Here is a 14,719-nt window from a genome sequence, read left to right as displayed (position 1 = left end):
AATGTCTACCATTACTTTGCTTTTATATATAAAAAGTAAGCCACACGCTAGAGATTAGTTTGAAATTTATACGAGTGTTGTGCGTTACAAAGGACCAATGTCTTATATATTGCATGTAGATTACCAATGAATTCCAATTTAAGAACTTAATTAGTTCCTTTTCTTTTCGTTGCTTGTATGTTGAGGTGTTTCATCGGTAAGAGTTCGAACACATGAATAGCGAGGGGCTTCTTCTGGAAAAGATACTGAGCTGCCAATATTGCAGGCCCTGTTCTGTTCTCCAAAATTTTCATAGACTATGACCCATAACTTAGAGCTGAAAACAAAATACAAATGATGCAATATAGCCGCATAGATGGCTGCATTGATGATGATGCTGAGGAGATTATGATGTGGTAAAGATCACGACAACGAAGATCATGATGGATCTAAGGAACGATTAAAGATAATGCAAAATTCAAGAAAATATTGTGCAGTTAATGGCAATAACAAATCTCTTATAGCAGCTCCTTAAAACAAGGAATTATCTCAGGTGTAAGAGCATATATATGAAGAGATGACCACTCTATCGATCAAGGTCCACAATTTCAATAACATGATTGAACAATGTCAGTTAGCACGCAATAAATCAAGCCCAAGAAAAAACACAAAGGATCTGTAGCATTTGCTGTAGCGCTACTAATGTTGCAAAGAAGAATCGAGAATACATTAAACAGAAAAGAGAATAAAAAATATTTCAAAGTAAGAACTTATTTTATCTACACATGACAAAGGCAAGATGGTCATATTTTGTTAACTCAGCTGAAGCTGAAATGGTGCGGCTAGCTAGTCTAGATCATCGAGCCTCTTCGTCTCCCATTCAAAAGAGGCAGAAAATGCATAAAGCTTCGACGTATCTGCTGTCACTTTGATTGTAGCAGAAGCAATGTCTCTTAAGCGCAAAATGATCTCATCGTTGCTGCATAAGTTCAGGCTACCGTCTATCAGTTGTCTTGTGGTATCGAACGCGAGGAATCCACCGTCTGCGACGACTGATATCCGGACGGGGGAGGGCAGTTCATTGAAGGTGAACTGCGCTCTGCTCAAGCAGCGGTTGGTGTGGGGAACATTGGAAGCAAGAAAGGCAGATGGCCACGTCGAACCCATAACATTCTTGATTCAGGCGGTGTTAGCACACCCAAAAGGTCCCATGACTGACCTCTCCGGGAAAAAATGGACTCGGAGTGAAGCGTGTTGTATTACTCTCCACGGCGAACATACGCAAGCGTGGAAACGCTGCACTCTGTTTTTCCGGCAATAGTGTTAGCAATACATTAAACAGCCGATAAAATAGAAAATATATAACAAAATTGGGGAACAAAAGCAAACCACAAAAACAAAAGCAAACAGACAATTAGCAATACATTAAAGAGAATCTCAAAACAGAGAATCTTAAAACAACTTCTAGAATTGTCAGTAGGGTAACTTTTTTTATTAAGGCTCCTCTCTTGGACAGGCTGCACTACTAGCATTTGTGGATGGGGAAACTTGCTTCTAAAGAAAGTAAACTACCAAGAAGGATAAACTGCAAAATGTGATGAACTTATCCCTCGGCTGTCCAAGCAAGTGGCCTAAAGCAAAAAAGTTGATGCATTTGTTTAATTAGCATCAAATTTTAAACTGGTGTTGTCGCCGTCTTTGTGCGTCTGGCCTAAAACACTTATAAGTTTGATATTGAATCATGAATCTTCAAGAAAACATTGTTGGTGTATGGAAGTTGATTTATACTGGACACTCATTTGCAATACCGCGGATCCAACTTCGCGGTAAGTTGGCTAGGGAAATTTTTTCTTCATGTAAGGGCATATGGGTCATTTTGTACAAATGCGGGTTTGCCCTAATCCTTATGTTTTGAGGATGGCCGCTGCTGAGAGTGTCTGTGTGTGTGTTCTTTTAAGAGAGAGAATACAAGAGATCTGTGCGACCGTGGACGTAGGAGATTATTGCTTCGAATCATGTAAATCGTTGTCTTCTTCCTTGTTGCTTGTAACCCCTTCTTGAGAGTGCGAGAAGAGTGTTTATTGTGTTGTTCCTAACAAACATTAGATCCACATCTAATTCATTTCAAATCCAGACACCCCCCAATCATTTAAACGATCGATCAAAAACCCAAAATCAAGTTGAGCGCTTTCAGAGTAAAAAATCAAGCTGATATGACTCCGGCAAGTAGACTAAAAATTCATTCACGATTTGCCAAGTGCGTAAAGTGGCCCTCAATGACCCATGTTGATGAAGTCGATGCCGCCTCCCAAGACTAAAAACAAATCAACACGCTGGTGGACTCCCAAACAGTAAAGAATTAACAACGAATCTGAAAAAAGTCATACCGTTGGCTTTTCAAGTAAGAACGACTTGTCAAATTCCGCACCAACCTTGATGGAGGTGACCTCATGACTTGCCACTCGTGTGACCCAATTAAGAGTTGCCAATGGCTCCCGTATTTAATAGGTATTAGAATATTTGATTGGCCAGATTAAAAAAATTGGCCGGGTTAGGTATTATATATATATATATATATATATATATATATATATATATATATATATATATATATATATATATATATATATATATATATATATATATATATATATATGACTATTTGATTGGCTCCGGTTGAGTGTTGGCCCCATATATATAAAAATATAATGGGTCCGGTATTCAATAGGTAGTTGACTATTTGATTGGCCCGATTAAAAAATTCATTAGGTTTGGTATTGCCCGATATATATTCATGGGTGCGTGGCACTAGCAATTGGCTTATTTAAAAACTTTTGGTGCATCTCCCATGACTCTCTTAGATACTCTTCATGTGTTGTTGATAATACCCTTATAAACTCTTTTATGTCACCGATCACACTCTCATAAGCTTTCAGCTTGTTGCTAAGGATTTATGAGATATTAATATATAAAATAATAATAAATTCAAATATGGGTGGACATCAAGCTAGATATCCAACGTGTATAAAGTTGACGGTTGAACCCGACTAGATAATTAAGTGGGCCGAGCATAGGCTGCTAACAAAGACTTCTGGCCAGCATGAGCCTGACTTTGTTGAGCCTTGGGTCGGCCCAACCCGGCCTCGGCCTCATCCTCAGCCTTAAAACGAATCAAGTCCATGTTCAATAGTAGACTCCCAAAAACTGAAAAGTCAAGTTGATGGAGGTGTGAAATAAAAAATGAAGCCCCACCCCCATTAGAGTCTTCCTTTTTCACTTCAAGGAGACCATTTTAGTCATTACACATCCCTTTACATACACATGAGTATGTACATAACCAATTTAGCTCATGTTTGCGAAAGAGACGTAAGCATGCATTGCTCAGTGAGATGCAACACATGCACACCAAAAGAAAAAAATGTAAGTATTTACTTTTTTTTTAAAAAAAAAAAAGATGTTGTTTCAGGCTTTTAACCGTTTTTACTTTTCTTTTTTGTCCTTACAAAAAATTCTCTTTTTTTATTAAGTAGGAGTGTTTCTTTTCTTAACCATACTGACACACAACGAATCCTTCGTGCACCATGACATACATAACCTGCTTCCTTGCTAAATTACTTATGAAATTTGACCGAGTCTATAAATCCAACAAATATACACTCAAAGAAAGAGGAAGTAGGTTGGGGCATTTTAGAAACTTTTTTATAATATATATATATATATATATATATATATATATATATATATATTAAACTTTTAATATTTTTGTAATTTTTTTTGTCTTTCTGAAAACTTTTTTTTGTAGGTTTTTCAGGAATATTTTGGTCATTATGTGCACAATATTTTGTACACAACAGATGCACATGACTCGTATCGATGTAAAATAGAGTTGGCCAAGATGGGAAAGATGACACCAATGGAATAATATGGTTTATATAAAGTTAGAAAGGTGGTAGTGGAAGGAGGACAGGATATCATTGAAATTATGACAGTACAGTAAGTAACATAATAAGTGATGTTCCAAACAACCCAAGTAGATCAGTGATAGTCGAAACCAATCACCTCCACCAGCCAATGCATCTACTTGGTACCTGTCGTCAACATCATCTAAGATAATTAGCACCCTTTTGTAATACATTTTGAACCTTATCATTGTTTTTCCATGTTCAACGCTGTCTATTCGTGGATCTTCGATTTTGAGGATTTGACGAGTGAGCTGCCGTTGTAGCTCCAGTTCTCTGTGCTGTTGAAAGTTCTCTCTAATATTAAAAAGAAAGCTGCAAGCTTCAAACTCAAGAAATAGGTCGTTGTAAATGGCCTTTGCAATTGTTGTTTTACAATGCTTCCGATCCCATGGATACCAATGAATTGTACACAGTTCTGCAATATTTCCTACGTAATTTCTTCACTTTCTGAACATGAGCATCAGTGCCAATTAGGTGTTGGGGAAGTAGGAAAGGGATCTTTCTTACTTCACTTAGCAACCTTTTGACAATGAGAAGAACTAGCTTTGCCAATTTTTACATGAAAGCAAATTGAGAATTCATAATAACAATTACTAAATTCAAATGTGATTGCTAGTCAAACACAGGTTTTCTTATCAAATCAAACCATTACTATTCAGAAACAGGTTAACAGCAGATTATTTTTGAACCATTAACATCCGTTCAGATCAGGATCCGACTTTTCATCTCCAAAATATAGATAGAGATGTGGTACACTAAAAACTGAGCCCAACGTCGATCCTGTTCCGGTCGCTTCAACCGCCCTGAACATTGAGGATCTGAATTTCGTCACCTATGAGAATTTGAGGTCCAAACCTTTTGTTTTTTTCTCATGTTTATTTAGAGGGAATTGCCTTCGGCATAAAATCCTTAATTTGTACCTCAAATGTTTTGACCTGCTTCGGGGGTTTGAATGGACCTACGCTACATCATTCAACTTCTGATATCGTGTTTGCTAGTATTACACATTATTAAATTCAAATGTGATTGCTAGTCAAACATAGCTTTTCTTATTACATCAGATCATTGCCGTTAAAAAAGAGCTGAACATCGGATTATTTTTCCACCATTAACATCTCTAAGCTCAGATGTAGCTTCCTTTTAGGATATCATTTATTAATTTAACGATAATCAATTTATTATTTCTGGAATCGTCATTTTATAGATCAGGACAATTTTTTTTGTTTGCATATCAGGACAAATTTATTTCCAAATTTGTGGGCGCAGCTGGAAGTTGAAGGGCCACCTTAGTTTCCCTTTTAGCTTGTATAAATGTGCCAACCATAACAGAATGTGCCCGTTTTAAAATGAATTTTTGAAAACAGAAAACTTTTCTCAAAATTTTTTTTATCCTTGTCCATGTCGTCACAATCGTCCTGTAGGAAAATGTAATAGAGACATGGACTACAAAACTTTAACCTTAAACTCCTTTTATATATGTGAGCCGTCCTTATTAGGAACAACACACAATAAACTCTCCTCTCGCACTTTCAAGAGGGGGTTAGAAGCAACAAGGAAGAAGACAATGATTTACGTGGTTCGAAGCAATAATCTCTTACGTTCACGGTCGCACAGATCTCTTCTATTCTCTCTCTTCTATGAACACACAAAACAGACACTCTCGAGCGGCGGCCATCCTCAAAACATAAGGATTAGGCAAACCTGCATTTATACAAAATGACATATATGCCCTTACATAAAGAAAAATTTCCCGCGGTATTACAAATGAATGTCCAGTATGGATCAACTTCCATACACCAACAGTCCTCCCGTCCGATTATGCTTTAGTCCCTTGTGACACAATCCTTTCATATAGTTACTCTTCTTTCTTTAGCTTTTACATTTATGATCTACACGACTATAGTTACTGCAAAATTTAATTTATTGCCTCTTTTATTACAGAGGAGGTCCGTGGAGAACACTGACAACGTGGACTCTTCGTTAGGCTGAACAATCTCTTCATGATACTAAGCCATTCACAATCCCCTGCATGGCTAGCCAGATGGACGCGGGTTATGAATATTTATTTGAGTTGGGTGCAAATGACTGCCAGTGGCATCCAAATCGCCTATGCATCCTTCAACCTTGGCATGGTGAAAGCCCATGAGCCAAGTTTGGAATAGTGAATAATGATTTTTTTATGTGGGTTTGTCAAAATACTTAGTGAAGGCTGCTTAAAAATTGAGTAGTTAATTGACCTTGAATAATTTTTGTCATGAATAAAATCATGGTCAATTTCCACATGTTTCGTTTAATTATGAGAAAGTAAGTTGATAGTTGCATGTAAAAGTGATAGATTTTCAACAAAAATACTAGGAGCACTAGAAGTTCATAAAAGGCAGTTTGACACTTACAACAGGTTGATTTGGGGTAGATTCATAGAACTTTATGTTACAGAGTTCCATGTATCTATTGCCTCCTTCACCTCGTTCAGGCCCCATACCAAAAGACGATACACAGTCGCGTTGTATATTTGACCTTCACTCAGACCACATTCTAGTAATACATTCTTGTCTGTCGTTGTGATGAAGATCACACTTCCATCTCCAAACCAATCACTTCCACCAGCCAATGCATCTACTTGGCAACTGTCGTCAACATCATCTAAGACAAGTAACACCTTTTTGGCCTTCATTCCGTGCTTTATGATGCTTCTCCCTTCTTCAACGCTATATATTCGTTCATCGCTTTTTAAGATATCACGAGTGAGCTGCCGTTGTAGCTCCAGCTCTCTGTGCCGTTGATACTTTTCCCCAATATCAAAAAGACAGCTGCTAGCTTCAAAATCAAGAAATAGGTCGTTGTAAATAGCCTTTGCAATTGTTGTTTTACCAATGCCTTTCATCCCACGGATGCCAATGAATGTTACAGTGCTGCAAGATTTGCTAAGTAATTCCTTCACTTCCTCAACATGAGCGTCAACGCCACCTAGCCATAGGTCTTCGGGAGGTAGTAGGAAAGGGAGCTTTCTTACTTCACTTAGCAACCTTTTGACAATGAGAAGAACTAGTTTTGCCTCATCCCTAATATGACCATCCAAAGAAAGAGAAAGATTAGAATGGAACATTGATTATCAAAAAAGTTGAAGGCTCTACTTTTTGAAATATTATTCTCTACAAAAAGTAGAAATCATGAGGCAGATGATGTTCATAGGTGGAAACTTCTTTTGCACAATGGAAATTATCAAATTAGAACAATGTAGGAACTAAAGTACTTTTCTACGACTGTTTTCTATTTTAATATGCTGTTATGGATAGCTAAAAATTAAAAATCCATCCATAAAAGCACCATGAATTGTACATAAACTGTTTGTAGATCATAGATCGTCGCTAATGTTCATATAAGACTGTTTATTGGCAGATTTTCAATTTTTAAACCATTTGGCAGTATTCGGCACATACAACACCACAGAAATCATAATATATATATATATATATATATATATATATATTAGTCACGACAAATGTGTTTGTCTTTAAAAGGAGAAAAAAATTGATAAATAAGTCACCCATTCAAACCTTAGAAAGCCCTTTTAAAAAAAGAACACCAAAACGTATTCCCTTTCTTCATTTTTAAACGGTTTTTTTAATGCCAAACGGCTTGTTTTCATTTTTAAATTTTTATTTTTTACGAACTTATTTGCGTTATTAGTTTCTCACGTACTTTAATTTTTCTTAAATTTTTTATTTTTAAATATTTACCTTTTTTATCATTCTTTTAATCTTGTCGTACTATATCCTAGCAAACCATCACCATTTAAAACACAAGAAAATCTTTTGCGAACATATATAAATCCGAAGTTGCGGAAAAAACGAAGGTGGCCAACTACGTGTCTCCAATTTTACAAACAATTCCTTTATATATATATATATATATATATGAGAGAGAGAGAGAGAGTTTTCATACCCAATGGTGTCGTTCTTGAGATGGAAACCACTTAACTCGCCCACTGTCTTCAAGGCGCGCCTCCAATTTCTCACCTCCTGCTGGTCCATGTTGGCATCCCTTTTGTGTCGTTCAAAAGCTGGAGCGAAATGTTTGATCTGATCACGAACCTCCGCAGGTTCTACGTCGAAGAACACAGGAATGATAAGCCTCTGGCATGCCACCATCATGGTGATCTCCTTCAAACACCATCTCGACTCCGCATACCCCTTTGAAAAGATGGGCATGAAGATCATGGACCGCTCGATGTAGTCCAGCAATTTATTGATCTCTTGGCCTCTTTGGAGGACATCACTGTCCATGAAGGCCGAGATGCCGTGAAGCTTCAGGCGATCATAGAGATGGCTGGTAAACCCCTTTCGAGTGTCCGCCCCTCTGAAGCTCAAAAATACATCAAACTCAAATTTTCCTGACGATGACGATGCTTCTTCCATTTCACCTTCAAGAAGAGCGTCGACTCTTTCAGCAGTTTCGTTTGCCTACTTGTTACCTTCTTCCGGAACGACAGGGCATAGCATTAGCATCTTTATCCCGTTCTTCGGCTCGGGAGAAGCATTACCAGTTTCCTAGAACTTGCGAAAGTGGAAATGAAATATAATTGCGAAAGTGGAAATGAAATATAATTGCGAAAGTGGTTGGAATTTAGAAGGGAGATGGCATATCATTGACATTATTGTATTACGGTAATTAATATAACGATTGATATTCCAACTACAACATACACTATAACATTAGATCCACACCTAATTCATTTCAAATCCAGAGTAATCAATTGAACGCGATTTGCTAATCGCGTAAACTGGCCCATGTTGATCAAGTTGACGCCGCCTCTGGAGACTAAAAAACAAATCGACACGATGGCTAAAGAATTAACAATGAATCTGAGAAACAAGTCATACCATTGGCTTTTCAAGAAAGAGCCACTTGCCAAATTCCGCCCTCCTCACCTGACTCCGCCTTCCTAACCTGACTTGACCTGGTCAGGCCGGGACAGGGAAACCAGCCCGGTCCTTAGTGGGTACTGTTGGACCGAACCAAATTAAAAAATTCGCATGGTTGGTATTGGGGACCACACTATATATATCCTTCACATTTTTTAATCGTTTCTAAATATGTATACTTAAAACTCATTCCTCCACATTTTTTTGTTTTTTATATATATATATATATATTCGTCGGCACATGACACAAGTAATCAACCGACTTAAAAACTTTTCGTGCATCTCCGATGACTCTGTTTGATACTCTTCATGTGTTGTCATCACACCAATAAACTGTGGCCCATTAAAAAGCTCGCTAAAGGTTCTTTAGATATTAAAATATGAAATACTAAGAATTTCAAATCTGGGTGGACATCGAATTAGGTACCCAACGCCAATCGAATTAGGTACCCAACGCCAACCGATATAAGTTGACGGTTGAATTTGACCTGATAACCAAGTAGACCTGGCATAGTCAGCTGACAAAGGCTTCTAGCCCATCTAAGCAGGACTTTGTTGAACCTTGAGCAGCTCAACCTTGCACGACAGTTTCCCTGATCAAACTAGAGGTTACCAAAGAACCATGCATAGCACTGAATAGAGAGCCGCGGAATACACCAGCCACACCTAACATGTGGAATGGATGCATAAGGATGTTGTGTTCAACCTGTCATGAAGTTGAAAGTACTAGATATTCCTAGAGGCATACCATCAGAGAGAAGCTTCCTTGACCAATAGGGTAGATCAAGAAAACAGCAGTAGCAGCTGCAACAGAAGCTGAATACGCAACAGCAATCCAAGGGCGCATACCCAGACGAAAGCTAAGCTCCCACTCACGACCCATGTAACAAGCTACACCAAGTAAGAAGTTTAGAACAATTAGTTCATAAGGACCGCCATTGTATAACCATTCATCAACGGATGATGCTTCCCATATCGAGTAAAAATGCAACCCGATAGCCGCAGAAGTAAGAACAATGGCACCAGAAATAATATTATTTCCATAAAGTAGAGAACCAGAAACAAATTCACTAATACCATCAATATCTACTGGAAACTCCGATTGGAGTCGACATTTTAATCATTACACATCCCTTATGCATGTCTACATAGCCAGCTTAGCTCATGATAAGGTTACCTGTTAAGAGACATGACTCGTGCACCGCTCGTGAGATGCAACACATATACACCAAAAGGGAAAAAAAAAAAAAGGGTACGGGTGGGTATTTTAGAACTTGTTTAAGAAAGATGTTTTTTTTAATCTTTCAACTTTTTTTCAGTTTTCTTTCTTTTTCTTTTTGTCCTTACAAAAAGTCCTTTTTTTATTAAACAAGTGCATTTCTTTTATTAACCATACTTACATACAAAAATTTTGTGCACTAATATGGCATACATAATCCTCTTCATTGCCAAAGTGTAAGTGTGTCTGAATTATGCATCCAACAAATATACACTCAAAGAAAATGGAAGTGGATATGGGCATTTTAGAAACCTTTTGATAATATATATATATACGAAACTTTTAATATTTTTGTAGTTTTCTTTTTGTCCTTCTGAAAACTTTTTTTGTAGTTTTTTGAAGAATATTTTGGTCATTATGTACACAATTTTTTTGTACACAAAAGATACATATAACTAGTATCGATGTGAAATAGAGTTGGCCAAAATGGAAAAGATGACACCAATGGAATAGGATTATGTATATAAAGGTAGAAAAGGTGGAAGTGGAAGGGAGACAACATATCATTGAAATTATAATATTACTGTAAGTAATATAATAAGTGATGTTCCAAACAACCCAAGTAGAGCACTAACTGTAAAACGGGAAATGCTGCTGATCACGGGGGTAAGATTTACTAAATTTTGGTTGGAGCAACTAAGCTATTGTTTAAAAATTTTAACATCTAAAAAAAAAAATTGAAATTTTTTAAATATGAGTTAGGATTTTTTTTTTTTTTAAATCTGAAGAGGAGGCCGTAGGCATAGAGAATGGGTATGTGGGGGCGCCGGCCGCCGGGGGAGCCCACTCGCATCGAAAGAAAGAACAGGGCCAATCAACGTTTTTGATGGATTGCACGACGCAAACTGGATAGAGTGGGCTGCCCAAATTTGATCAAGGACAAATGCCCCATATACAGATAGTGCTGGGCATCCGTCCAGGCTGGCCCGGCCCCATAAAAATGTTCAAGTTTGGACCGGTAATTCTATCAAGTCAGCCCGACCCGTTAGTAATCGGGCCAGGCGGGCCTGATAATATATCGGGCACCGGGCTTGATTTTATGCCCAGGACCCACCCGACCCGTTTTTTAACTGACCGGATCGAAAAAATGGGCCCGTCGACGGGCAAAATTTCAAGCCCGAATCCGACCCGTTAAAGTACCGGGCCGGGCTGGGCCTGATAGGACCAGCCCGATAACCATTTTTGTTGGGCCTGGACCCGAGCCCATGTCGGGCCGGGTATCGGATACCCGGCGACGACCCGGCCCGGTGCCCAGGCAAATATACAAAAGGGCGAAGCAGAAAAAAAAAATCAGAACAACATAAATCAGAGAATAAGAAACCTAAATTAAAAACTTATTTGTCAGGATCAATTTTATCCCATTCTCTACCTTCATTTACATTAACATAAATATTTAGCAATCTAACAAGTTCAAGAATAGGGTTAATTTCTGAAATAACTTGTTCGAGTTTAATTTGTAGAAAATTAACACAAACATCCTTTTTATTGCCAAACGACGATGAACCCATTTTCCTGGCTTCCACTTTTAAGCACACGACCGGAAGCTGCTTATAACGTATGGTGATTTTGGTTGTGTCTTGGAAATGCAAATTTGGGTAATGAACTTGCTAGTACACGTAAGGAAAACTTTGTAACGCATTTCTAAACTCCAGAGACAACTGACAAGGACCTGCTCTGTGCTCCAGAATTGTCGTAGACTCTAACGGCATAACATAGAACTGAAAACAATAAACAAATGATGCAACATAGCCGCGCGTTAGATGGTGGCATTGATGATGACGCCGAGGAGATTATGATGTATGGTAAAGATCACGAAATGAAGATCGTGATAGATCTAAGTAATGGGGGTGAAATTTTATCCAGTAAATTTTTTTTAAAAAATTTACCATGGTAAGTTAAATTTCACCTGTCCGAGCCCTTAATGACAAAAAAAGATGCATGCCCATGTTGCCTCCAAGGACAAAAAAACGATATATATATATATATATATATATATATATATATATTTAATAGGTAGTTGACTATTTGATTGGCCCGATATATATTGATAGGCACGTGGCACTAGCAATTGGATTATTTAAAAACTTTTGGTGCATCTCCCAGACTCTCTTAGATGCTCTTCTTGTGTTGTCAATAATACCCTTATAAACTGTTCATATGTCGCCGATCACTCTCATAAGCTTTCAGGTAGTTGCTAAGGGTTTATGAAGTATTAAAATATGAAATATTAAGAATTTCAAATATGGGTGGACATCGAACTAGATATCCAACGGGTATAAAGTTGACGGTCGAACCCAACTCGATAATTAAGTGGACCGAGCATAGGATGCTGACAAAGGCATATAACTCGATAATTAAGCGTCCTTCTAAAAATTTTTTTTGTAGGTTTTTCAAGAATATTTTGGTCATTATGTACACAATATTTTGTACACAAAAGATGCACAAATCATAGAGACGGCCGGTAAATTTCTTTCCAGTGCCCGTCCCTTTGAAGCTCAAAAATAAGTCAAACTCAAATTTTGCAGAGGATGACGATGTTTCTTCCATTTCACCTTGAAGAAGAGCATCGACTCATTCAGCAGTTTCGTGTGCCTACTTTGAATTCTTCTAGCTTCTCTTCTGAGTGTGCGTCCTCCAATAACTCGAATATTAGTTAGACGTGAAGGAAGGCCGGTAGCTGATTGACTGAATAAAAATCTCCAGTTCGTCTTCTTTAACATGTCGATGGGCTGCCAACTGATTTAGACTCTAATTCTATAATCAGTTTGTCCCCATCATCCTGTCTTAATTTAATTTGGGGTGTGGGGGGAATAATGCAAAATTAAATGTCACACCCAAAATTTATACAGGAAAGCAAATTGAAAATTCATAAAAACAATTATTAAATTCAAATGTGATCTCATCAAATATCCAGTCGCACCAACCGTCCTGAACATGGAGGATCTGGATTTCGTCATGCATGAGAATTTGAGGTCCAAACCTTTTGTTTTTTTCTAGTGTTTATTTTTGAGGAATTGCCTTGGGCATAAAATCCTTAACTCGTACTTGTGTACCTCAAATGTTTTGACTTGCTTCAGGTTATGTCGTCAACCTTCCTGAACATGGAGGATCCAGACTTCATCTCCGATATATGAGAAATCCAGGTTCAAACTTTTTTTTTTAATGTTTATTTATGTTGACTGCCTTCGGTGTAATCCTTAAAGTCATACCCATAAGCTTCTAAGCATTTGACTCGGTGTTTGGATGAACCTACGGTACATCCTTAAATTTAAGTATCATGTTTACCACCATTGGATATTATTAAATTCAAATGTGATTAGTAGTCAAACATAGGTTTTTTTTATCAAGTCAAACCATTATGGTTCGGAATCAGCTTTAATATCGAGTTATTTTTGAACCATTAACATCCCTAAGCTCAAATGTAGCTTCTTCTTTCGATATCATTCAAATATCCATTTAGATCAGGATCTCTCAACAGCACAGATAGAGATTTGGTACAATAAAAACTTAGCTCAACGTGGATCCTGTTTGGGTTGCATCAACGTTCCTGAACATGGGGAATCTGGATTTCAAACTTTTTTTTCTAGTGATAATTTAAGGGAAACTATCTTTGGTATAAAATTCCTAAAGTCACACCCATATGTCACTAGGGTTTTAAAGGTGTGTCAACATATTGAACTAATTATTAAGCAATTGGCACAGCACAAGACGATAATCAATTTATTATTGCTGGAATCAATAAAAGAATTTTAGTAACTCTTCTTAACTCTTCGTGTGGCAAACAACTTTGGAAATCAATATATAAAGCAGCTTAACTGGTGGTCAGTCATAATATATATATATATATATATATATATATATATAGACACACACATGCGCAGAGAGAGAGTGTGTGTGGGTGTGCGCATGCACGTAGAAGGAAGAGGGATTGTCAACTGATGGTGGGGATGAAGAGACTTTTGAAGATGGGTTGAGAATGATGTTGGGGACGCAGACTCTACTACAAAAACTCGAGAAAAGCTTGTAAGGGATCAATATTTAATTAACTTGTTCAAGTTTAATTTGTGGACAATTAACACAAACATCTTTTGGTTACTAATGATGATGCACTCATGTCTGGCTTTCACTTAAGCACACAATAGGAAGCTGCTTCTAATGTGTGCCCATGAAAAAAGATTAAAACTCTCAACCTTCCTATTATCCTCTTAAAGTTCAGAAGTGTCTCAGGTAAGACCAACTATACTTCAGCTTGCATATGGGTACTTCATTTTCACAACACCGGACATCGATGCTCTAGAAATTCGAGACGAAGACAAGCTGCCCACCTGCCTTCACGCTGGCTGTGCCGGTAACCTCCTTGGAGATCATTATCCGTCTTGCAAATGCAAATTTGGCTAATGACTTGTTAGTACAAACAAGGCAAATCTTTAGTTATTAATTATTGATAATTTGCAAAAGTCTTACCAAAATCTAATACTGGAACAACTTTTGGCAAAGCCCGTAAAAGGCAGGAACATTTTGCAGAAGCAGTACATCAAAAAATTTTGTAACGTGTCTCTCAACTTCAGAGGCAC

General features: G+C 37.6%; 1 protein-coding gene and 1 pseudogene across 1 annotated transcript; both read right to left on the bottom strand.

The window, feature by feature from the left end:
• Nucleotides 1–6,308: 6,308 nt before the first annotated feature.
• Nucleotides 6,309–8,409, bottom strand: LOC116247587 (disease resistance protein Roq1-like). Its single transcript, XM_031619771.1, has 2 exons — nucleotides 7,887–8,409; nucleotides 6,309–7,003 (listed from the first exon to the last, which is right to left on the bottom strand). Exons 1-2 carry the CDS (start codon nucleotides 8,357–8,359, stop codon nucleotides 6,367–6,369), a joined length of 1,110 nt encoding a protein of 369 aa, XP_031475631.1. The 5' UTR covers nucleotides 8,360–8,409; the 3' UTR covers nucleotides 6,309–6,366.
• Nucleotides 8,410–9,437: 1,028 nt separating this feature from the next.
• LOC126409847 (photosystem II protein D1-like) lies at nucleotides 9,438–14,513 on the bottom strand (annotated as a pseudogene).
• Between the last annotated feature and the right edge of the window lie 206 nt (nucleotides 14,514–14,719).

This window comes from Nymphaea colorata, chromosome 2, assembly GCF_008831285.2.
Source record: "Nymphaea colorata isolate Beijing-Zhang1983 chromosome 2, ASM883128v2, whole genome shotgun sequence".
In the NCBI taxonomy this organism is placed as follows: Eukaryota; Viridiplantae; Streptophyta; class Magnoliopsida; order Nymphaeales; family Nymphaeaceae; genus Nymphaea; species Nymphaea colorata.
Note: the sequence above shows the minus strand (reverse complement) of the source record. Positions and strands in the feature narration are given on the sequence as shown.